The sequence below is a fragment of the Setaria italica genome, chromosome V, assembly GCF_000263155.2.
Source record: "Setaria italica strain Yugu1 chromosome V, Setaria_italica_v2.0, whole genome shotgun sequence".
NCBI lineage: Eukaryota > Viridiplantae > Streptophyta > Magnoliopsida > Poales > Poaceae > Setaria > Setaria italica.
In genome coordinates this window covers 34683995-34708718 of record NC_028454.1, presented here as the reverse complement: position 1 = coordinate 34708718, position 24724 = coordinate 34683995, and the positions used below count along the sequence as shown (strand labels likewise).

The 24724-nt window shown below is 47.6% G+C and overlaps 5 protein-coding genes across 6 annotated transcripts; 2 read left to right on the top strand and 3 right to left on the bottom strand.

Annotated features, from left to right (window-relative positions):
• The first annotated feature begins 7 nt into the window (after positions 1–7).
• On the top strand, positions 8–1190 carry LOC101774618 (jacalin-related lectin 19). Of its 2 annotated transcripts, none has more exons than XM_004969643.3 (2): positions 8–238; positions 359–1190. In XM_004969643.3, exons 1-2 carry the CDS (start codon positions 236–238, stop codon positions 974–976), a joined length of 621 nt encoding a protein of 206 aa, XP_004969700.1. In that variant the 5' UTR covers positions 8–235; the 3' UTR covers positions 977–1190. The 2 variants fall into 2 exon arrangements, with proteins under 2 accessions (XP_004969700.1, XP_004969699.1); XM_004969642.3 differs by having other exon boundaries at positions 341–1190.
• Positions 1191–2497: 1307 nt separating this feature from the next.
• LOC101773388 (anoctamin-like protein Os01g0706700) lies at positions 2498–6844 on the top strand. The gene is made up of 16 exons (XM_004969641.4): positions 2498–2881; positions 3081–3150; positions 3243–3358; positions 3667–3793; positions 3899–3999; positions 4127–4218; positions 4321–4425; positions 4515–4775; positions 4951–5083; positions 5162–5275; positions 5363–5433; positions 5515–5645; positions 5781–5863; positions 5941–6048; positions 6130–6288; positions 6389–6844. Exons 1-16 carry the CDS (start codon positions 2687–2689, stop codon positions 6497–6499), a joined length of 1977 nt encoding a protein of 658 aa, XP_004969698.1. The 5' UTR covers positions 2498–2686; the 3' UTR covers positions 6500–6844.
• Positions 6845–6866: 22 nt separating this feature from the next.
• On the bottom strand, positions 6867–7557 carry LOC101772979. Its single transcript, XM_004969637.3, has one exon. The coding sequence runs from the start codon at positions 7412–7414 to the stop codon at positions 7133–7135; it is 282 nt and encodes a 93-aa protein (XP_004969694.1). The 5' UTR covers positions 7415–7557; the 3' UTR covers positions 6867–7132.
• Positions 7558–8081: 524 nt separating this feature from the next.
• Positions 8082–10020, bottom strand: LOC101772572 (60S ribosomal protein L28-1). Its single transcript, XM_004969636.3, has 4 exons — positions 9879–10020; positions 9379–9536; positions 9127–9293; positions 8082–8415 (listed from the first exon to the last, which is right to left on the bottom strand). The coding sequence occupies exons 2-4, from the start codon at positions 9524–9526 to the stop codon at positions 8293–8295; spliced, it is 438 nt and encodes a 145-aa protein (XP_004969693.1). The 5' UTR covers positions 9527–9536; positions 9879–10020; the 3' UTR covers positions 8082–8292.
• A 716-nt stretch (positions 10021–10736) lies between these two features.
• On the bottom strand, positions 10737–16504 carry LOC101772173. Its single transcript, XM_004969635.2, has 7 exons — positions 16046–16504; positions 15810–15942; positions 14831–14934; positions 14367–14538; positions 14115–14255; positions 13676–14018; positions 10737–13589 (listed from the first exon to the last, which is right to left on the bottom strand). The coding sequence occupies exons 1-7, from the start codon at positions 16105–16107 to the stop codon at positions 11023–11025; spliced, it is 3522 nt and encodes a 1173-aa protein (XP_004969692.1). The 5' UTR covers positions 16108–16504; the 3' UTR covers positions 10737–11022.
• Positions 16505–24724: the final 8220 nt, after the last annotated feature.

The following is a 24724-nucleotide window of genomic DNA, read 5'->3' as shown; positions in this document are numbered from 1 at the left end:
ACGACTATTCCCACTTGTTCCTATAATTTTTGGAGCTGAATTTGGATCCGGTAGCCAAACAGGTACCCAGCTCCCTATTTTTCTGGAGTTGGTGGAGTGGATCTGACAAAAGGTGGAGTTGGTGGAGTGGAGCTATTTTTTTTGGAGCGGAGCAGTCCCAAACAGGCCCTAAACTCTGAAGGTGTGAAATTCCTGTGTTTCACATCCTCCGGTTTCAGGTGACAAGCTATCAATCATGGTAATGGGCATCTGTCGTTCATTCAGCATGGTTTCTTAATTTCGTTGTTGGGGCATTTCATATTTCTGATGAACACACATGTGCATTTCGTTTCCTGATCAGCAACCTGCTGCTCACCAGAGGAGGATGGTCGCGTCGAGCAAGGTGATCAGGGTCGGGCCGTGGGGAGGCCACGGCGGGAGCCCCTGGGACGACGGCCCGCACCGGGGCGTCCGGAGCATCACCGTCACGTACGGGCGCTTCCTGGAGTCGATGCGCGCCGAGTACGCCGACAGGAACGGCCGCCCGGTCCTCGGCGAGAAGCACGGCGGCGGGACGGGCCGCAGCCTCTCCGCCAGGATCGAGCTGGACTTCCCGTACGAGTTCGTGACGGGCGTGAGCGGGAGCTACTGCGCGGCGCACGGCGGGTCGCCGCCGGTGGTGCGGTCGCTGACGTTCGAGACCAGCCGCGGGGTCGTGCACGGCCCGTTCGGGGGCGCGGGCGGCGCCGACGACGGGGTGCCGTTCTCGTACCCGATGGAAGGGGCCGTGGTGGTCGGGTTCATGGGAAGGAGCGGCTGGCACCTTGACGCGCTCGGCCTCTACGTCGCGGCGCTGCGGGCCGAGACGCTCTGCGACGTGGTCCAGGAGCGCGGCCTCTCAGCGTACCGCTCCTTCGTCTACGGCGGCGACGACGGGGCGCGGCCGCGGCATCATCATCAGAGCAAGAAGAAACCGTTCGAGTGGTGCTACAAATAACTGTTACTATAACTGAAGCGAAGCACACTGAAGCATTCCATTGGGCCGGAAAGGGCTCCAAGAACCAGAGTGAGCGATCGCCTATTCCTCTATCACGTGGTAAGGTTAGGCAACTTTACGTAAAGTGTTTCACATACTATGAAAGGATAAGATTAAGAACAAGTCACGTTACTGAGAGTTGTAATCCAGTGAAGGAGTGAGGATGGTTCAACTACAGTACGAAAGTTTGCCGCACAGGCGAACCACTAGCGAAACAGAGACAACTCGCGTCAGAAGCGTTGGGGGCGGCAGCCGGATGACGCCGACCGCCATCTGCCGGGCACTGAAGAAATCTGCCTGTGCCTGGAGCGACCCTGAGAGCTGCCTGAACCGTGTTTGATTGCAGTCCTGAGAAGCTGCCTGTCCCAGGCACCTCCACAAGGCCCAGCCTTACGAAATCGGTCGCCTGGGCTCCACGCTGCCGCGCTGTGCGAGGAGGCGCACGCGCGACGCGGTGAGAGGAGGACGCTGAGGAATCAACAGCCGGACACACTCATGGGTCATGCCGAAGGCATCAGGCGCCGCAGCTGGAGGAGATCGATGGGAATAAGTTGAGCTCCGATGACACGAACGGCGGCTCCGGTAGCAGCTTCGGTAGGAATTTGCCCTACGAAAGTGACAAATACGGAATCGCGAAGAAGCGTAGAAGCTATCTGAAGCATCGATTTCTGGAATGGGCTTAAGATAGCGATGGATTTGAGAAGATTTGATGGCAGGTTTAGGCGGCGAAGGAGCTCACCTCGAAAAAGCAGATGGATAGCATGATTTTCGTTTGCAATTTTTTCATTTTACGTTTTCACAGACCAGTCACCAACTAAACACCGTTGGTTCACGTGTGCCTGGGCAGGCAAAAAGCTTCTCAATAACAGGCAGCTCAAATGCCCAGGCAATCCATTCAGGGTCCTGACCAAACATGCCCTCATGGCCCCTCGCTGCCGCCGAATGAAACGGACGACACGCCGCGCGGAAACGGACAGGCTGAACCGACACACGGCAGCTCGCGGAATGGAGGGAGGAAAACGGCGAAACGCTCCCGCCGATTCTCGCGTTCCGCCCACAGCCCCACACCACACCATGACACTTCGACGATCCGTACGTGGGCCCACGCTTAATGACCTTCGCTTCCGAGCTTCACAGGGGTCCCACCGCCCCCCACGCGTACCCCACGGCTTTCAAATCACGGCCTCCCGTTCCTCGCATCGCTGCCGTGCCGTCGTCCATCTCTACTCGCACGCACGATTTGCATTCCACGGCCCCGCTCCGTTTCGAATTCCCACCCCTAATTACGCCCGCAAGCGCTGCCTGGCTGCCTGCCCCTGGCCCTGCCCGCTCACAGACAGGCGGTTACGACGCCAACTAATCACCGGATTAATTTAATTTAATCGCGAAACGAAATCAAATCGAATGGACGCGGACACCGGGCCCCCTAATCCGTTACCCCCCGCCACGCCTCCCCGTCCTCGCCTCGCTCTCTCTCTCTCTCTCTCTCTCTCTCTCTCCCCCCTCCGCCTCCGCCTCCGCCATTCCCAAAGACCCGCTTTGCTTTTGTTTACTCTTCCGCTCCTCCTCCTCGCATTCTCCCCTTTCCGCCCATGCGGATCCGCCTCCTCGCATCCGCCGCCGTCTCGCGCCTCGCCCGCGCCCGAATCTGATCCGGGCGTGGGGTTGGGGATGGGGGCGGGAGGAGGGGAAGGGGCCGTGGAGGAGGCCACGGGGTTCGAGGTGGGCATCGTGGTGCCCAAGCTCTCCCGCGCCGCCGCCGCCGCGGGGGCCGCCGAGGACTGCGTGGTGCGGCTGGTGCGGGAGCTCGAGAGCGCCGGGCTGCTCGTCGAGCGCGTCCGCGGCGTCCCCGCCGAGTTCATCAAGGTCGGTGCCTGGCTGCTGCTGCTTTTTTTCCCTTTTGAATTCGGACTGTGGTCGTGCCTTCGGTTTAGTTTGAGACGAGGAGGCGATTTGGAGGAGCGCGAGCCCTATGATCTGCTTGCCTCGCTCTGGAAATTATGCAGGGCGGTGTGCTGCTTGCTGTTTCAATTCTAATGCCTGTGAGCCTGCTGTTTGAATTTAGCTGGCTGCGCCAATGGGGACCCTTGGGAGAGCGGCTGCTGAGATGCAGATGAAGAAGCTAACCTACATCGGTAACTTGGCTCTACCTTGAAGCATTGTAACACTGGTGAAATGTCGTTGGGGGTGGGTGATGTGTTCATGTTACTGTTAATTTGAGTTTCAGGAATGGAGCTGCAGTTTGAATGGGACCAGGTCGCAGCATTTGTCAGGCAGCCAGATGGGTCCCTGTTCAGCTGGAGAGAGCGATATTTCTGCTTCCGTTACTTGATATATGGCATAGTAAGTGCACAACTGTCCTCATGTGTAGCTGCTGCTGTTCCAGATTGCAACAAATCGTAGATATGCCTACAGATTTGTTGCCTATTGTTCTGTTGATAATGCTTGTTTCTGTGTGCATTGTAAAACTACCAATGGCCAAGTATATGCCCATTGAGCTTTGTGCTCTTTCTCATGCACTACGCTTCATTATTGATCCTATTTTCTGACATCAGTGCACTCTCATTCTTTTTTTTTTCTTGAACGAAGTGTTTGGCTCTTTGCTATTTGGATATAGTTATGTGATAGCAAGTTGGAATTGATTAATGCAGGTGAACAAGACAAACTCTGAAATAACTCTTAAATTTGATGACAAGGAGTTCCATTGGAAGGAAAATGAGTCACTATTGACAAGGCTGGAATCTGAAGGAGTTGTAAAGCTAGTATTCCCTTTGCATGGTACACTAACCTAAATTCTACTTGTACTCGTATTTTGTGAGAGGGCAAATTACTTATATGCCACAGGTGAAAGCTCATCCCAGCCGGCTAAAACTTTTGTTGCAGATGAAATTAAAAGGAAGCAACTCCTGAGAAATTGGGCACTTAATTGGCTTGATTTCACATGGCAACCTATCGATGAAATTTACTCGTACTTTGGAACGAAGGTACAACTGTGTTCAGCACAGCTTACACCTAATAACATATTTAGTTTATGTACCATTCTGTCTGAAGGAAGGTAGTAATTTTTCTACCCACTACTTTGTAAAAGCTCCGTTTCAAGTTGTATTGCAGATTGCAACATACTTTGCGTTCCTAGGAATGTATACACGATGGCTTTTCTTCCCAGCTGTTTTCGGACTGGCAACTCAACTTATAGATTTTGGGTATGCATTTTATTTACTAGTTGCCACTATCTTTGGAAAATATGAAATTAATTTTTTTCCCCTCTGTTCTTCTAAGTTTCTCCTCTGCACTTTGAAATTCAGGTCATTGCAGTGGTTGGTTCTTCCTGCTTTCTTTATCTTTGTTATTTCTTGGGCCGTCTTTTTCTTGCAATTTTGGAAACGGAAGAATTCAGCACTTCTTGCAAGGTTAGACATGTGATTCACATTTGATCTGTACATATCAAGCTAATTTACTCACAACTGTTTCCTGACCTCTTTAAGATGGCCTCCGACAGATGGGGTATTAATTGTTCCTTATCTGAATACAAAAATCTTGACAATGAACTTGGTTCCTTGGGCGATTCTCTTACTATTGAGGAAAAGAAATTTGATGATGTATCTGCTGAGAAAAGAAAGTTGCAAAGGAATGAATGGTTTGGTGTCCTCCTTAGAATAAGAAACAATGCTATCATTGTGTTGGCTATCATTTGTCTTCAGTTGCCATTTGAGTTGGCATATGCTCATCTATATGAGATTACAGAAACTGAGGTGATGAGGTCAGTATTTCTGATGATCCATCTTTAGTAGGGTCAGCCCAAAATTGTGCAACTGACTTGCTAGCTAGGTTTCCTTCCCTAGTACTTCACATCAGTTTCTCTCTCTGTATTTTGCCATTTCCGGTTGTCATTAAGATCTACATTGTAATACTCTGATCAATGTTATACCATACAGGTATTTGTTGACTGCAGTATATCTTGTTGCAATTCAGTATTACACCAGAATTGGTGGCAAGGTATCTGTCAATTTGATAAAGTATGAAAACAACCAAGGAGAAGAATCTAGTTCTGCTAGCTTAGTTTATAAGGTAAATACCATGAAGTTTGAAAGATGATACGTTTGTGAAGTTTGGCTTCTCACTTTTTTCCCTTTTCTTGAAATGCAGGTCTTTGGCCTTTACTTTATGCAGTCATATATTGGGTTATTTTACCATGCTTCTTTGTATCGCGATATACTGGCCCTCCGGCAAGTTCTCATCCAGCGTCTCATTGTGTCCCAGGCATGTCTGCAGCATAATTGTTTTACTGTTGAGTTTGATTGTACCATAGTTTCATATTGATGATGTGTTTGCTCTTTTTTTCTTTAGGTATTAGAAAATCTGATTGAGAATTCCATTCCTTACCTCAAGTACAGCTATAAAAAGTACATTGCTGTTCAGTAAGTTTCGCATGGACCCTTTTGCCTTATCCTTATTCCCAGATCAATAAAGTAAGACATGAACTCTCTCCCATGTTGTAGCAAGAAAAAGCATGAGAAAGAATCACCATCAGGAAAGTCAGTCCGGTTATCAACAAGAGTGGAGAAAGAATATTTAAAACCCTCTTATACTGCAAGCATTGGAGCAGAACTTGAAGATGGTTTATTTGATGGTAAGTGTCTGTCTTTGATTTGGATGTGGTTCATGTATAGCACTTCCGCTGAGTTTCAGTCATTGCATTTGCATTCTCAAAGAAATGGACAAAAAAATGATGGCATTTGTGCTTACAATATTAAATCCATCACAGACTTTCTGGAGCTAACTCTACAGTTTGGAATGATCATGATGTTTGCATGTGCATTTCCGTTGATTTTCTGCTTTGCTGCTCTGGTATGTGGAATCTATCACAAAATCACCGTCTTGCTTTGATGGAAATCTGTTAATGTTTTGAACTATTTTCACTTCAGAACAATGTTACTGAAATCAGAGCAGATGCATTGAAGTTATTAGTCATGTTGAAAAGACCTGTCCCCCGAGCTGCAGCTACAATTGGAGCATGGTTGAATATATTCCAGGTTTGCTTTCTGAACTTTTTATTTGACTCCTAGTGGGTATACATGCATGTCCCTGATGTTCAGTCTTGAGTTTGTTTTCAGTTCTTGGTAGTAATGGCCATATGCACCAACTGCTTGCTTCTTGTTTGTCTCTACGACGAGGAGGGAAACTGGAGGATGGAGCCAGGACTTGCAGCAATCCTCATAATGGAGCATGTTCTCCTCTTAATCAAGTTTGGTTTCTCACACTTCGTGCCTGAGGTGATTTTCTGCACTTATCTGCTTCCTCTGTGCAGTTCTAATTATTTATTTATAACTGAAGCACCGATATGTGGTTTCTTGGTTTCCTTTTGTCAATTAGGAGCCTGCTTGGGTGAAAGCAAATCGAGTGCGATATGTAGCTCAGGCACAAAACGTCTGCTCCAAACAACTTTTGAGGAGTATTTCAAAATTTGATGCAAAACTGGATTGAGAAACATCATGTGCGGTTTAGAAGGGGCAACGCTAGTTTTGTAGCTTAGGTAGAGCGGGATTTGTATAGTACAAAGCTGTACAAACTGTAGGGATGGAACATCTTGTTTCTGCTAAGTGTAGATATCGGCTTATCGCCACCTTACTTACTGGTAAATGTGTAGAGCAGAATGAGTTTCAATGTAAGAATGCGACTTAATTTTTGGTTTCTTTCAATTTTACTGCTCTGTTGAGTTGAACTGAAACTTGGACAAGTTTCAGACCATGTAATGTGTGTGGGTGATTGCTTAGAGTAGCGTTGTAGTTGACAAAGTAAGCACAATTAACTGAAGGTGTGTGGAAAAGCCCTTGTGTGTGAAAATCGTCAATTTACAGGAGAAATATGCCAGCTGCAATTTATTATTATTCACGTGCATGACATGCAGCGAAATTTTATTGAGTTTGACAGAATGGAGGTAAAATCAGCACACTGAATGAATGAAAGAACGAAGGTGATTAATGAATTCTCCATTTTGCATGTCGCCTGCGGCGTCTGGGCTGCTGGTGCATGGTGCCCGTCGACGGTTGCCACCATTTCTGCGGAGTTGTTTTCTTATTGCCCGCCTGGGAAAGTTATCTTCTTCAGCTTAGCTGCTCAGCTTTCGGACGCATCATCGCTTGCGCCCTGGTCCTCCGACGAGCCGCCGCTCTTCTCCGGCCAGGCACTGAAGCTGAGCTGGCGCACCAGCGCCGCCACCTTCTTGGCCCATCGCCGGATCTCGTCCTTGACCTTGTCGGGCTCCACGTCCACGAGCGGGCCGGCGCCCAGCCCGGACAGGAGGCGCTCGAACCGGGCGCTCCCGCGGGACGGCGCCGTCGGCTGGCAACCGCCGCCGCCGTTGGCCGATGCCTCGGCCGTCTTCTTGCCGACCGACATGTGTCGTCGGAGCGCCGGTTTCCCCGGTGAATCGTGAGCTGGAGTTCGGTTTTATACCGGTCCGGGCAGAGATGTCTGTGTCCCGCACGTCTGTTAAGAGTGAGTTTCGCTCCATGGTTCCTTCCAAGATGCTCCTAGGTCTCGCTTCCAAGCCATCGATTTTTCAGCAGTGGATACCAGATTTCGCGAATTCCTGTGCACGCAAGGCTAGCTCACGGACAGATCCCTAGTATGAACTTATTTTATTCGCAAAAAGTATGAACTTATTTATTTATTCATATATATTTTTCAATACAGGCTCCAGCCCAGAGAGCAGACGGGAACGGAGGGTTTTTTTTTTTTGTGAAAACTGTGACTAAAATTTGAAAATGCGTTAGCTAAATATCAAGCTGCCAAAGCAAAGTAACATGCAAAAGTTGCAGCTTGTAAAAGAAAAGTCGTAGAGTAACTCCTATGCTTGAAAATGTATCACATGACCAGAGGTCCAGAGCCCAGAGGAATATCCACGGGATAATCACGAGTCAAATTCAGGTTGCAGACTTTGAATTTCCAAGTCACCTGATTCAGCAGTACTGGGGCGGAACTCGTTCAATTCACATTCCTTTTAGAACCCTAGTTTTTTTAACGTCACAAGAATACAGGTCAAAACTTGAATCACAGACAAATGGAGCAAGAAAGTTGCCATATTCAGCACAACCACTGAATGCCAATAATTACTAAAAGGATATTCCATATTCATAGGCTTAATTATGTCATGGGTACAAGGTGGAACCTAATTTGAAAGTTTGTGGCAGTCTAAGAACGCACATCAACCATCACACTCCAAATCTAGAAACCTGGAAACATAAACACCACCCATCATAACAAGTTCTTGTGACTTAGTTCACCTGCCTGTTCTTCTTCTTGACACCAGACTTGGCAACCTGGAGGCTGCGGTACACTGCGCTCAGCCTTGCAAGAGCTGGCTTGGTAAGATCAGGCCTGTAGTAGTTGTCAGCGACCTGAACAAAAAGGAAGCAAAACCATTATGACAATCGATGATGCCAACTTGGTCAAACACGAACTCACATGTCTGGTCAGACATAATTTCTCATTCAAAAAGGGATGTATTGTGGTAAAAAGCAAGCAGCACCATGTTTTATGTTTAAGGGTCTATGCATATGCTTGAAACAAATGGCTTCTGATTGAAGCATGCTTCTGATTGAAATAAGCAGCTCAGAAGCCAAGCGTAACAAGTATATCTCATTGAAGATTCAACCTTTTGAATGAATCTTCTGACATGTTAAGGATCACAACTGTTTATAAATTGTTATATCCACAAGGGCAAGCAGGGTTCTCAGAAATGATTCTCACATGATACTATTACTAATCTAGAATACAGTTTTATAGGTTGGCGAGTACCTAATAGTTTAGAAACAGCTACAAATGTGAACCAACGACAAAAAAAGATTCATGGTATGACAAGCATGTGCAGTCCTCCAACTTAAAACAACAGGTCAAGAGGACCATGACATGTATGGCAAACTCTATTCAACAATGCGTAACGAGTGTATTTAATTGATGACCCAGACATGTGAATTTGTTATATGATAAGGATAATCACAACAATTTCTAATTGCTCACCCACAATAATTTTTTTTTTAAAAAAAAACACACCCCTCACCAGAGCAAAACATCATAGGAGAACAATGACACATGTAATTGTTCTATACCTGGTTCTTGACAGCCTTGGCCATCTTGCGGAATTCCTTGCGCATGACAGACTTGTGGTAGAGGCTGGCAGGCTTGTTCTGCTTCTTTGTCTTGGTTGTGGAGAGGACCACCGCCATCTCCTTGCCACTGGCCGGTTGCACTGTCACGGTCTTCTTGTTGGCAAGGCCTGTAAAGAAACCAATCCTGCAATTAAACAGTGCCACTGATGGCATCCGCAATTCAACTGAACAAGCTGGGAAATAAACACTAACCAGAGTACTTGTAGGAGTGGACATTGTAGAGGTTGTTGGGCTCCTTGCTGAACTGAACCTTGGCATTGCTGTTCCCGAACTGCTTGACCAGGAAGGAATTATTCTTCCTCACGATCTCCCAGACCAGTGAATCCGGAACCGTCGCCATTTAAGCTTGCCTAAAGCACGAATCCAACCATACAACATGCAACCAATCAGCTAAACAGGAGCAACTTAATGATAAGCATTGAAATAGCAAACTCACAAGCAATTGTACCACAGCTAAGAGTTATCAGACTAATGATAGCAACACAGAACATATTAGTTACACGATCGCTGCTGTTCCACCAGGGGCGGACCCAGCATAGGATATGGGTGTAATAACATGTACACCCGATAATTTTTGCAAACAAAATAGAAGCTATATATTGTAAGGTGGGATCCGAATACAGAAAGCTTATATTAGGATTTGGGGTGCTCCGTTTCGCACAGCAGGAAGGGAAGAGAAGGGGAGGGCATACCAGGTGGGTGCTCGTCGCCGGCAAAGGGCCCTGCAAAGACCGAGACGAGAGGGAGGGGTGAACAGAGGGAGCAGCGCGTGGCGGCTGCTTGGGAGCCGGGAAGTGGAAAAATAAGGGGGCTAGGGTTTGGGCAACCTATATGGGAATGGGAGAGCCGTGGAATGGGGAGGGGTGCGGGCCCTCAACGGGCCGGCCTGTTAAATGGGCCGTACCCAGGCCGGCACCACACAAGTGGCCGGCCCATGCCGTGCCATGCCCTGTGGCTGGCTGGCCATATACATTTCCTGTGGTCACTTTTTTCTTTTCTTTTCCCTACGATGCTACTTTATTTTAGAGCATGAATTGCCATTCGTAATTTACTGGCTGCAGCGAACATTGGAAGTAGGATAAATCCATGAAACCTTGTTTCAAATTGTTCATTCTAAGCGAGGAAAGTGGAACTGTGAAAGATAAGCATGAAACCTTCTTTCAAATTGTTCATTCTAATTCTAGGCGAGAAAAGTGGAACTGTGAAAGATAAGAATGGAAAGTGATGTACTATCAACCTAAACAATTGGCCAGCACTATGCCGAAACAGTTGCTCAGCACCATGGGCATCTCATCTCTGCCTACGTAATCATCTAGTATGGTCAAATTGTTTACCGTCCCAACATTTTACCAGTTGCATTAAATTAGCCAAATTACCCATTGGAAGTTCAAATCTCTTCCAATGGCTTTACATCCAGTTCACCAAATATGGCACCAATTGCTATTCATGAACCGACAACAGACCAGGCTGCAGAAATCATGGAACAATCTCTTCCATAATTCAGGCATAGCATGAGAATACCAAATACGATTCAGAACCAATACTACAAATTAAAATAAAATGAATGAACCCAGAAGTTCCATATTGCTGGCAGTATGATGTGCTTATTAACAAGCACCAACAGGAAATGAAGTCTTTACATTATAAATCTATTGAAATATATGAGGCCACAAGAGAACAAAAGAATTGTAGGCTCAAAACTAGCATCGCATAAAACCCAACATTGTATGTTGCTATACTGTACAGATCTCAACTCAATATCTATGAAACGTATGTGTCTATCGTATATGACTTGGTGAAACACCAGGCGTATATATGTGGTGTGAAACTGTAAACCTAGCGGCGGTTTGTTCGAAGCGACATAAAATGTGCAGCAAACGAATCGTAGTCCGTTGGAAGCTTGGGGTGAACATGTGCAGGTGGGGTTTTGGGGGTGCTTTCTTTCAGAGTTCCTGCTGAGGTTTCTGTGTCTCCCACATTTCCTGGAACAGAGGTTCTACTCATCTCAGCTTCTTGCGACTTCCCTCTAGCCACCATCGGAGATTCGACATTCTCATCTTTAGGTGAAGAGCGTTGTACTGCAACCCTAGGGTACACAGGTGCAACCCTCCTTTGTTCAGTACTTGAGTTGTTCAATTGAGGAGCTTTTGTCTCCTTTGGCAAGCTCACGGTTTCATCAGCATATCGTGCTCCAGTTCGGACATGACCATCTCTCTTTGTGTCTGATGTTACATCCCGTGTTCTGCGTGATTGTATCTGCACTCCAGACTGCTTTGGCTGAGTAGTCTGCTGTTGCTCCAGTTCATCTTCACTGTCATCTGAATCAAAGTAATTTCTAGCCATCCTTGATCTCATTTCCCGGCGTGCTCCTGTACCTGGTTTTTCATTATAAAGCTCTTGATTGGAATTCACACGTTCGGAACTCTTAGTTGTGGGAGGACTTGGATTAACAGATTGTTCATATAGTTTCTCATCAGCATCTGAATCAAAGAAATTTCTTGCCATGGTTGATCTTGCTTCCCCACGTGATTTTTCATTATAAAGCTCTTGATTGGAATTCACACGATCAGAACTCTTAGTGGTGAGAGGACTTGGACTAACAGATTGTTCATATAGTTTCTCATTATCATCTGAATCGAAGAAATTTCTTGCCACGGTTGATCTTGCTTCCCCACGTGTTCCAACAATTTGATTCCTGTCATAAAGTTCACTATTGTAATTTCCACCTGAAGAAGTCCTGGTTGAGAGTGAGCTTTTGGGGCTACTTCTGTTCTGTTCAAATGGAGTAGTATTCTCTTGTGAAGCAACTGGCTCTGCAGTGCTCGCAGAAGCCTTAGGCAAGGACTCCCTGGAACGTTTGGTGTATGGTGGAGGTTGCCTGGGTCTGTTTCTTAGTCCAGGAGTTAACCTTCCAAAGTTAAGGCCAAGATCACCATCCTTATCATTAGAAGTTGCTGAAGTCCGAATGGCAAAAGGCAAGGACTGATTCTTATTTGCTCCTGGTGATGATGCACTTTCAAATTTATCTGCCTCAGTTTCTTCATCCGAAAGATCAGAATCTCTGCTTTGTACACGGTTCAAGTGCCTCTGTGCCTCTGTCCCTAAATAATCAGATATGGGTGAACCACCAGTCCCACCAGTGTGTTGCTCCTTGTATGATAGATTAAGACCAGACGACGCCACGTATTTCTTGCTGGAGCTAGACTCATAATCTTCAATATTTTCTTTAACATCAGGGTCAATCTTTCCAGAAATTCTGTTAGCTTCTTTGTTCAGGCCAGACGAAGCAGACTTCAAAGACTCTGTACGCGTGGCTGTGGCTATTTCCTCATCAGAACTACCACCACCTGAATCAAATGTAGGAGGCAAGTTACCATAAGTACGAGGTGAAGGAACATCCCTTCTGTTTGATCCTAAATTATCAGATTTTTGTGTTTCTGTCCTGGAAAATAGCATTGAAGTTCTACGGTTAGGAGATTCACTTCTATGCTCTTGACTCCAATCTACAGTTGCCATGTGATCTTGGACACCAGGTGGCTGTTCAGTGTGCTTTGAGGAGAAAGTATCCAACAAATTCTCTTCTTCAACATCAGAATCATATTGATCAAAGACAACAGATGAAGAGTCTTGAGTTTTGTCGTTCTGCTTGTCCCAGAAAGTACTGCTGCCATAAGTAAATGTATTTTGGGAAGAACTGAAATTGCCATAGTAGTCATTTGTGCTCTCCTGATCAAAGCTAGGTTTCCTGATCTCCACATCCTTGACGTTGCGCCCACAAGGTCCAGTTTCTTGCAACTTTTCCCCAGGAAAATCAAACGGATGAACTTCAGATCTTCCAATGTTGCTTTCTCTCTCATATAAATCATCGAAATGTGGAGGCTCAGGTGAATCAGCACGAGGTGGTTCAGTTGGCATTTCATGTACAGGACTTTCAGGACTGTAAGAGTGGAATTGTTGAGCTGGGGCATGTATTGTTGATATATTCTGGCTTTGAGAAGGGGCATGAACTGTTGACATATTCTGGCTTTCAACACGATTTGTTTCTGCTCTTCCAGAACTTTTTCTTGCATATGGCATCCCCCTTGGATCATTTACACCTGAGCTATGGTCATGGAAACTCCTCTTCTCATCCTTCACTAAATGTTTAGCCAGTTGCTTCCTTGGTGTATTTTCATGACTGTAAGCAGCTGCCTCATAAGCTCCAGTGCTTTGATCACCAGAATAGTTTCCACGACTAGCAAGTTCAGCAGCAGCTCTAGCAGCAATACTTGCCATCTCTGCAGACTCTGCTGCTGCCTGTGCAGCAGATGTTGCATCTTTGAATTCCACATTCCAATTGGCACCACTCACCGAAGGTTTTCTTTCCCTATATTGGTTCATCTCTTCATTTCTGGACACTGTGTCTGAAGAGAAAGATTGAACCAGTCAATGGGAATATGAACAAGAAAAAAGAAACTGACAGGTATTCAACAGTACATTCTCTCTATACCTGGGACTGCTGTGCCATATTGAGTGTAAGGTGGAGCTTCAGTATTTCCATGAGAGATACTGTTGGAACCAGGAATCTGTGTCGAATAGTAAGCAGATGCACCATGTTGGGAGCTAGGGGGCACTGAAGCACTGGAACCATTCCGAAGGTTTTCTTGTGAGAAAGCATTAGAATTTCTATTCGCGGAGACATCTACAGGCGAATAAGGTCCCGCTGGCACATGAGAAGTGGCCGACACAGTCGCTGCAGGAACACCAGAGTATGTGGGCTGTGGTGTTGACATGCTAGAAGTAGATGACCCCATAGTTGAAATATTTCCTCCAGAATATGTTGCAGACCCATGCTGGCAAACAAAATAATCAAACAGATTAGGGCCACAATTTTCCGATCAGGACTGAAAAAGGTGAAAAATACAAAATACTCTAAATCAGTTATTTACCAGACGATCTTCATTTGGCTTCTGCAATTTCTCCTCGAATGCTTTAGGCTCCCATTTGATGTTGTGCTCCTCCGCAATTGAGGTCAAGGTTTTGATTTTGGTCTGTACATCAGGTGCTCCTGCTGACAGTTTCTCAATTACCTGTAACAAACATAGCTGTATAAACCGACTAGGCTAAAAGTGGCATCGTGACAAAGGAAATAAGGAAAATCTTTCATAAAATTTGAAGCTTTTAAAGGCAGCAAAAAATACCAGACGATTTACACCACTGTCAGGGCGCACTTCAAGGGCTGCTGCGGCAAACTCTTTGCCATACTTGCTTGTGAAATGCTTCCGGACATCTGCTAATTCCGTGACATCTGAACACCTCATCGACGCAAATATAACACTGGCTATTGCCTCCTTCAGATCAATGGGGCAAGCCCTAAAATTCAGGTAAATAAAACACATATGCTATTTAGATGTGCAAACAAACATACTAAATCATGATGTGCTGCTAAGGAAAGGATAACTCTTATGATGCAGGAAAACTGTCATAAGGAAAAATAAATAAATCCAATGAACTAAACAAATCATCCCACAATGAAACCTAAGTTACATTGCCAGCTAACACAAGGTGTTGTATTATTTCTGTGACAAAGAAACAATTCCGAGCAAACTAAAAACATGAACCATTGAATAAAGGTTTGCATACAAGAAAGAAAAAACTGGCTTACTTCTGTGAGTCGATAATGGACAGGCGTGCCACTATAAGTTCACAGTATACTTCAATCAAGTCATATGCTTGCATGAACTTCTCTTCCCTTATGACATGTTCAACCTGCAGGAGAAACAAAACAGTCAGTACGGAGTAATGAGCCTCATGCCGACACAGCACTATCAAGACACATTAAACTGTTATAAGTGTAAATTTCATTTGAACTGAGAAGAAGCTCATTTTCTATGGCTTCAGACCTAACAGAGTTTGCCTGCAAAGGAGAAGACAATTTCATATAAACCATACTTGCACACAGATGTTTGCAGCAAAGAGGCATCTTAAAGTAAGATGGAACAAACACAACCCTGTAATTATTGGTTTACATTGGCTAAGCAATAAAACCATACACATTGATCAGATGAAGATTTTCAATGCTCCCATGGAACATCAGAGTTCCAATGGAGCAACGCAGCACTGGGAACTGGAAAGTTTAGTAGCCAAGTAAGCATTGTGCTAGAAGTGAGTGCAGTGGACAAATGGCACTGGAACTAAAATCAGGCTCCAAGGATAAGCTCCAGCATTTCCAAGGAGGAAAGCGTGTAGCATGGAAGAACAACCAACGCTCAATGTCATCACATAAGTCCCAGTCGATTACAATTGCTGCAGGCTTGCAGCTCAGTATGTAGTTGTTGAACAGTGACAAACCATGGGTTATCTAGAGGGGTCCAACCGTTCACATTCATCCCAAATTGCAGCCAATTCGTGCAATTGCACAACCAAACACCTAACGTAGTGCTCAATTCGAGGCCATAGGGCTTGAGCTCGAGAAGTCGAGTCCACGCGACCCGATTACCCAACTCTACCATCATCAGGCCAAGCACTGGAGACGCATCAGGTCAACTCGGACCAATGGCTGGGGGTGAAATGACAAATGATGATGGGATGATGCAGTGGCGAGGGAAGCAGGTGACGGGGGAGGCCATGAGCCAAGCACGTACCCTGATGCGCGCGGTCATGTCCTGGTTGGCCTCGAGCAGCTGCGCGACCTCGCGGCGCATCTGGCGCACCTGCACCTCCTTGCGGTTCCGCAGCAGCTTGATCCGCGCCACCGCCATCCGCAGCGACGTCTTGCTGGGGAAACCACAACAAAACCAAAGCAGACGTTAGAATCTCCCACACCCTCCGCACCCCAGCGCGGCGCGGGAGCAAACGGAAACCGATCTGGTGGACTGACCACTTGTCGGGCTTGAAGCCCTTGTGCAGGACGCCGGAGAGCTTCCCCTTGGTCTTGTGCATCTCCGCCGCCGCCTCGGTCCGCCGCCGCCGTGGCCGCGCGAAGAAAACCTCTCCTCCGGCTTGATTGATTCGAAAATCCAACCGAATCCAACCGGTCCCGTGGGAGACAGGCGCGCCACCGGGTAGTACCTGCCAACACCCCACCTATCGGATGCGCCGCTTTTGTTGCTGCGGTGGATTGGAATATGGAAAGACTCGAGCCTCACGCGGGCGCCTGCCGCCAAGGGGAACCGAACAGGAAGAAGGAGGGGAAGACGAGACTTTTTGCCGAGCGAAGCAAATCGTTTATTCGTGGGAAGGGATTGCTTTGCTTCCGTGCGGGCGACGACACACGTACGGCCGGCACCCGGCAGGGCCAACGCCCAACGGCGCCTTCCTCGCCGCTTCGCTTCCGCGTCGTCGCCTCGTCGGTTGGGGGCTTGGGGCGGGTGCGCGCTCCGTTGGTTGACCTTGACCCAGCGCGACGGGTTCGAGGCGCTCGCTCGGCGCGTGACGCTTGGGTCGAGACACCGGCCATGCTAACCTTCTGTTGCGAACTGGAACGAGCGGTGGCCGGGCGCGGGGGGATTTTGGATTTGCGCCTTGTTGACGGTATAATCGTCGCCGGCAGTACGGTACGGGGGGCATCTTCAGCCTGTTTGGAAAGTTCCTCCGTGTTTGTAGAGCTTCGAACAAAATTTCTCCGTGTTGATGTGCAGCAGAGCTTGTGAGGTTTGGTCGAGAGCTCTCGGCCCTCTCACGGTAGCAACACGGCTTGGTTTCCTAGAGCTTTGTTTGGTTGTATTTGTTATGTATAAAATAATTCAAAATAATAATAATTTTTTATTTGGTTGGGTGAATTGTATCAATTCATTTAGGATGAAGCCGTTCCACTTAATATATTATTCGTAGAATAAGAATGAACCATAGTACAAATATATTGGTTGAACCATACCATCCAGAATCATCCATAAATGCATCATATGGTACAAGTAATCAAACACCTGCTAGGTGTCGCACGTTTGGTATTTTGCGCGTTGAAAAGTCTCGGTGGCGTATGGCCCGTCTGCGATTTGTACTAGCGGATTTGTACTAGCGGATTTTGACACTTCATTAGTTGACCATTCACGAAAGAAGTGTCAGCCTCATTTTCAGGCTTCTAGACTAGACGTGCATCGGCGCGACGCGCGATTGAGCTTCGCTAGATTGAGTGCCAAGCTTAATTAATTTTTGGTCAGATGTGAGTTGCGAGGCCCCCGAATAGGCAGATTTTGGGCCTGTTTTCTTCCACTTGCTAAACTTTAGCACCCGTCACATCGAAATGTTTAGATACTAAATTAGGAGTATTAAACGTAGACTATTTACAAAACCCATTACATAAGACGAATCTAAACGGCGAGACGAATCTATTAAGCCTAATTAGTCCATGATTTGACAATGTATTGCTACAGTAAATATTTGCTAATGATGGATTAATTAGGCTTAATTAGGCTTAATAGATTCGTCTCGCCGTTTAGATTCCACTTATGTAATTGGTTTTGTAAATAGTCTACGTTTACTACTCCTAATTAGTATCTAAACATTCGATGTGACACGTGCTAAAAATAAGACACGGGAAGAAAACGCCCCCTTTATTTCAGCAATACGAGCAGGCCCCGTTGAGAATCATCGCACTGCTGTATGCTCCATGTTTAAGGTCAACACGGAGAGACAACGCGTATAGGTGGTGCTAAAAAAACATACGAGTTGCACTACCGGCTAAACAGAGCAACTGTCCGTCACATGGACATGTAACTGAATCCACCAAACTTAGTCCGTAAGTTATTAAGGCTGCCAACCTGACGAGTGATGATGCTCCCTTCAACATTGATACCGGTGTAACCACAAAATTAATGAAGGCAGAAGGCACCAACATTTGCGGTGTGTGACAACGGCAAGGAATCAAAATGCGAATCTTTTTATTTTGGAGGGGAAAAAATGAGTGGAGATAAAATGTTGTTAAGCCCAAAATGTCCAACACATCTGGAACTCGAGGGTAAAAGCGAGGACACAAGATACGATACGGATTTACAGGTTCAGACCGTCGGAGTAGCGTAATACCCTACGTCCTATGTTTAGATGTTGTATATTGCGCCCTGTGCTTGGATGTTGTGTAGCATGATTTTTGGTTATTGATGATGGTTCTGAGCTGCCAATCTAGGTATCCCTACCCTCCTTAATATACCTCAAGGGGCGGGATTACTAGTCGATTATATGGAGAAATTCTAGTAAGATCACAAGATATAAGTTCTGGTAGGATTACATGGGAATCCTAGTAAGAGTCTGTCTTCATCCTTCCTTATGCGTACTGGGGATCTATCCCTAACAAGACCTCGAGCGCTTCATAGTCGAATGCAACAGTCTTCGAGTATTTTTCAAATCCTCGCTGAGTAGTCTAGTGCTTCTCAGTACTTTGTCTGGCTGAATCTTCAAAGTTCTTCAAAGCTCCATGAGGCTATGGTGTGCTCAAAACCCTTGATCATCTTAATTTTGTAATCTTCATTGAGATATGGAGCGCGGCGAAAGTTGCACTCCGTATAGAGTAGCCCCTGAGTCTTAGGTTGAATCGAAAAATTAGGTTGAGGGTCAATAAAATCCCGAATTTTTTTCTTTCATCTTGAAAAAATCAACTGTTGGGTGTAGCTTATCGATCCCCAAACCTTGGAATGATTAAATAATCAATCCGAGGGTATTCAGTCTTCACAAAATTATCATTTGAGTAGTTTCACGGCGTCAAGCCCTCGAGCTTATGCGTCGGGTGAGCCGTAAGAGCCATATCGAGTAGTTATTTGGTGCTTAACTCCCGAGCTTGGAAGCTAGTTGAGCCATTGGAGATATTACGAGTACTAATTGATGCTTAGCCCCTGAGTTTAGGAACTAACTGAGCCATTGAAGGTACACTAAGCGTCCTGGAGAGTTGTCGTCGAAACTTGACCTGAAAAAAATGCATATATTATGAAATTTATTCAGTGATGAATATAATGTAAATGTTGTGTGTCATGCTATTGTTTCGGCTATATTTTCCCAAGTAGTTACGTTTAGGCTCTCAGTCCCTATTTAGCCATTGCCAATATGTGTGAGATCTTTGTCTTCTGTACGCATACTGGCACTACTGCTACGCGTCTGAGATCTTTGCCTTGTGTACATGTCCTAGAATTTAGACATGACAGAAGATCCGAGACTTTCACGGGTGTTCTGCTCGAGGATATTAGTGACCACTTGTGGCGGATCCACTTCGGATTAGCTTGATTAGATAGGGTTAAGCCGCCTAATATGCGACACCCGTGCTTAAGTCAAGCTAACACGAAATGCCATCGGATTTCATCCGATTTAACCACTTAGACAGGATCGAGTTTAGCAACCCACGCGAAGGTGAGTGGTTCCAGAGAATACAACGAGTCCCCTGAGTTAAACAAGTTTACCCATTTAGTTTGGCCATAAAATCCAACATCAGAGTTTGTACACGGTTCAAAGGGAAAAACACAGAGGTAAACGCTAGCGGAAGACTTCGTCGGGGTCGGATGTCCGGGCGAGGCCAGCCGAAACATCACTGAGTCCTCTCCTCGCCGTCCGAGGAGGGGTCCCACTCGACCGTCCAGCCTGGCGGAAGCTGGGGCGGCCAAGCACCAACCAGAGAGGGGTCGGGAGCAGCAACTTCACCTGAAAAACAGGAGCCACAACAAGGCTGAGCTACTAAGCTCAACAAGACTTAACCGATAGGAGTTAGCTACTCCTCCATCTAGACATGCAAGGCTTTTTGGCTGAGGGGTTGTTTGCAAAAGCACTAAGTAACCCTATTTTCAAGTTTTAGCTCCGGTTCTAGGTTCATTTACCAGTCTAGGTTGTGCGACCTATTCTAAGCAATCATAGAGCCAAACAAGATGTGTAGATATAACAATAACATTTGCCATCATCAGATTCCTCATTTACTTAGGGTGACATAGCGATCAAGCAATCTCAAACTGTGAGAGGCAGACGAATCGATTCGAGTTCTTTAACCATGCATGGTGAACCTAGCCTCACGACATCCGCGCACCCGGAGGTCGCTTCCTGTGTCGGCCTTCCCCATCAATCCCCTAACCCGTGTCGGGCCCATTTCCTTTGGTGCAAGGTTCCACAGACCCGGCCTCTGCCGTTTTGTGACCACGCTTGCCACCACGTGCGACAACCAGCAGGGGAAACTCCGTTCCAAGAACAATGGGGCGACTGCTCACGTCTAGGTTCAATCAGGTACTAGGCTTCCTCATCCCATACTAAGTATGAGGCTAGTACTTTCAAACACTTGATCACAAACACCACCACGTCGGGCCTTAGCAAGTTTTCATAGACAGACGGGGCTAACATCCATCCACCAAAGAGTTACCCAAAACCCTGCCCCGTCCATCGTCCTTATAGTTGTAACAGCAAGATAGACATCCAACTCCTACAACTCGCGAGTGACAGGAGATCACTCGACTTTTACCGTCTCCTAGTTAAGCAAGGCTACTATACGGTCCAACAGCAAGTGCTCAGATCATGGGGACAACTGAGTCATGCATCTAGGGTTCCACACAACTCCTATACGTAAATGCACAAGCATGTTACAGAAGGCATGCGCAAGTCTGGTAAAACACTCAAGGTTTTCATGCAACCGGGGCTTGCCTTCAAGCAAGGAGGGAGAAAACTGCTTGACTTCTGGGGCGACTTCGGCTTGCGCAGGCAGGAACTCGGCTACAACTTCTTCTTCTGGCGCCGGGTGAAGCTCGTAGAAGCCGTCGGCGAGGCGCAGCTCTACACGAATGCAATGCAAGGGTTAGCATAGACAGTTATTCAACAGCAACACTGGCTCGCCTGAGCCCAGAAACTTGCGACAAAGAGCAGGGGGTTATGGTGGTTCAAGAGAGCTGATGATGATCAAGAGACAAGGGTCGGAAAGGAACTGATGATCTGATTCTTAAACTAGAGGATGTGATATACTATGGGTCCTTAGACGCAAGCGCTGAAGGGTTCCCAAGTTTTACACATACACCCTCGGGTTGAAGATAAAGATCACAGCCAAGCCCTCGGGCGAGGCGGATAAGGGTCGGCGGAATAGATAGGGTCGGGTAAGACGGAACCGGGGTCGGGCGGATAGGAGGGGTCGGGCGAGGCGGACTGGGGTCGGCAACTCACCTTCTTCCTGAAAGGAAAGCTCGGGGTCGGGAAGAAGCAGACTTGGGCGGAGGGACTAAAGCTTCGAACAAGGGCTAAGACTGGGAATGCTACGGCGGCAGCGGTGCTTCTTGCAGATCACAAGAGAGCTTTTGCTCAGCACGGAGGAGCAAGCTGCTGGGTGACTTGGAGAAAACTGAGAGAGAATCCGAGAGAAGAACTCCTCGAGAACTTGGTGGTTGGCGCTGGGAGCTTGAGCAGGGAGCGAGAGAACGCTGAAGGCAACAACGGCGGAAGGAACTCCGGCGACGGGAGCATTCCTTTTATAGCTGCTGGAACGGAGAAAGGAAGCGGCGCGGGAGAGAGAGAAGGGGAGCGGCGCGAAGGCCGGGGAGAAACAATGGAGTGCTCTGCCGGGGTGGCGATTGAGCGAAGAGGGCGGTGCTGCAGAACTCCGGGGGTGACGCCAGCGATCATTGCGTTCTGCCGTCAGGGCGGCGTAGGGGCGGGTAGACCGGTGGTTGAGATTTGGTGGAAAGCGGGCGTCGCCGTGCGGAAGATTTGATAGAAGCGACCGGTTTAACGACGCTAGAATCGAGGGCGCACAGGTGAGAGGACAGGCAGGTTGCGGGCGCGCAGGCGAGCGCGGAGCAACAGATTGTCAGGCGGCTTCTGACAGGGCGGGGAAAGGAGCTGTCGCGGCCGCGGTCGGGGTTGGCGGTGGAGGAATCGTCGTGTAGCGGTGACCGGGCGGCGCGACTGTGGCTGAAGGGACGGAAAAGACGGGCGACATCGGGCTCTGGGGCCGGGATCTGGTGGCGTGATGATGGGCGCGGGAGGTGAGGCTCTGCAGAAAGGGGTGCAGAGGGGCTTCCGCTGCCATTGGGGAAAGGGGCGCGAGAACCCACTTGGTCGCTTGCTAGAGACAAAACTGAGCGGCTGGCGTCGGAGAAGACGAGCCACGCGGCAGGACGACTCTGACGCGGCCATGCAAGTCGAGTGTGGCTGTCGCGGGGGATCTGAGAAAAGATCTCGCGGGTCCACCGGTGGAGAGAACGGTGGTTTGAGGGAGATCAGAAGGATGGGCTGAGCTCGCCGGGGTCGGGAGAAGAGCGAAACGGAGAGGGGTCGGATCTTAGGGGTCGGGACCGGGCGGATAGCCGAGCACTTAGGCGCGGTCAAGCAAGACAGATGACTAAGGTCAAGGGCTCCGATCAAGACTAACTGGAAAGGCTTAGGGGTCGGTCGGAGTAACTCTTGTGTCGAGATTGGGCAGCCTTGAGATTAGCTTGAATTACCTTTACTTGCTCTTCGGCTTCTGCCACTAAGTCAGGGCCATAGACCTGTGTTTCTCCTGGTTGGGACCAGTTCAAGGGTGTCCTGCATCTCCGGCCATACAGGGCTTCGAACGGTGCCATCTTCAAACTGGCCTGGTAGCTGTTATTGTAGGAGAATTCTGCTAAGGGCAGACACTTGTCCCAATTCTTGTCATAGTGGATAACACAAGCTCTTAACATGTCTTCGAGGATCTGATTGACTCTCTCGGTTTGACCATCTGTTTGAGGATGATAGGTTGAGCTTCGGATGAGTTTGGTGCCCATGGATGCTTGTAGTTGCTTCCAAAAACGTGCCACAAACTGAACTCCTCGATCAGAGACGATGGTCTTGGGTACACCATATAGGGAAACTATGCGGTCGAGGTACAACTCTGCATACTGCTTGACGGTGTAGGTGGTACGAACAGGAAGGAAGTGGGCGGTATTGGTCAAACGGTCCACTATAACCCAGATGGAATCATATCGTTGCGCTGTAAGGGGTAGTCCAATTATGAAATCCATGCTGATATCTTCCCATTTCCAAGAGGGAATAGGTAGCGGCTGTAGGGTACCTGCTACCTTTAAATGACTGGCCTTGACACGTTGACAGGTGTCACACTCTGAAACATACCGAGCAATTTCCGGCTTCATTCCACTCCACCAAAAGGTTTGACGGAGATCATGGTACATCTTATTGCTGCCAGGATGGATCGAGAACTTGGAGGGATGAGCTTCATCTAGGATTTGCTTTCTCAGCTCGGGGTCGGCTGGTACTACTAGTCGGTTTCCATAATGCACACCTCCCGTTTGGTCCTGCCGGAAATGCTTATATCTCTCATCCTTTACTGAGATCTTCCTGATGATCCGTTGTATTTCCTTATCTTTTACTTGTGCTGATCGAATTCGGATCCTCCAAAACTGAGTCAAGGATGATGTGACCAAGGGTTCCTTGAGGGATAATCTCCAGACTGAGTTTTCCCATCTCGTGACACAGAGTCTTGGTGAAGGCTGCTGACAACAAACAGTTGCACTGGTGTTTGCGACTAAGGGCATCGGCTACCGCATTGGCTTTGCCGGGATGATAGTGCACTTCCAATTCATAATCCTTTATCAACTCCAGCCATCTTCTCTGGCACATGTTGAGGTCGGCTTGGGTGAAGATGTACTTGAGGCTCTTGTGGTCGGTGTAGATGTTGCAGTGAGCTCCCATTAGGTAGTGCCTCCATATCTTCAAGGCATGTATCACTGCTGCCAACTCAAGGTCATGGGTTGGGTAGCTTAGCTCATTAGGTCGTAACGCCCGTGAGTCATAGGCAATGACTCGATTGTCTTGCATAAGAACACATCCGAGTCCAGTGCCAGAGGCGTCCCAGTATACGTCATACGGCCTAGAGGGGTCGGGCTGAGCCAAAACTGGGGCTGTGGTCAGCAAGTGCTTCAGGGTCTCGAAGGCCTCTTCACACTTGGTGTCCCACACAAATTTGACCTCTTACCAGCTGTGGCGGATCCACTTCGGATTAGCTTGATTAGACCGGGTTAAGCCGCCTAATATGCGACGCCCATGCTTAATTCAAGCTAACACGAAATGCCGTCGGATTTCATCCGATTTAACCACTTAGACAGGATCGAGTTTAGCAACCCACGCGAAGGTGAGTGGTTCCAGAGAATACAACGAGTCCACTGAGTTAAACAAGTTACCCATTTAGTTCGGCCATAATATCCAACATTAGAGTTTTACAAGATTTAAAAGGAAAACAACAGAAGGTAAACACTAGCGGAAGAATTCGTCGGGGTCGGATGTCCTGGTGAGGCCAACCGGGACATCACTGGTTCCTTTCCTCGCCGTCCGAGGAGGGATCCCGCTCGACCGTCTAGCCTGGCGGAAGCTGGGGCGGCCAAGCACCAACCAGAGAGGGGTCAGGAGCAGCAACTCGGTCATCGGCTTAGCTATCTTGGAGAAATCCGGTATGAAACGCAGATAGTAACCTGCCAATCCAAGAAAACTCCTGATCTGGTGTACTGAGGCAGGAGACTTCCATTCCATGACTTCTTGCACCTTACTGGGATCCACGACGATACCATCCTTGGAGATAGTGTGTCCCAAAAACTTGACACTATCTAACCAAAACTCACACTTGGAGAACTTGGCATAG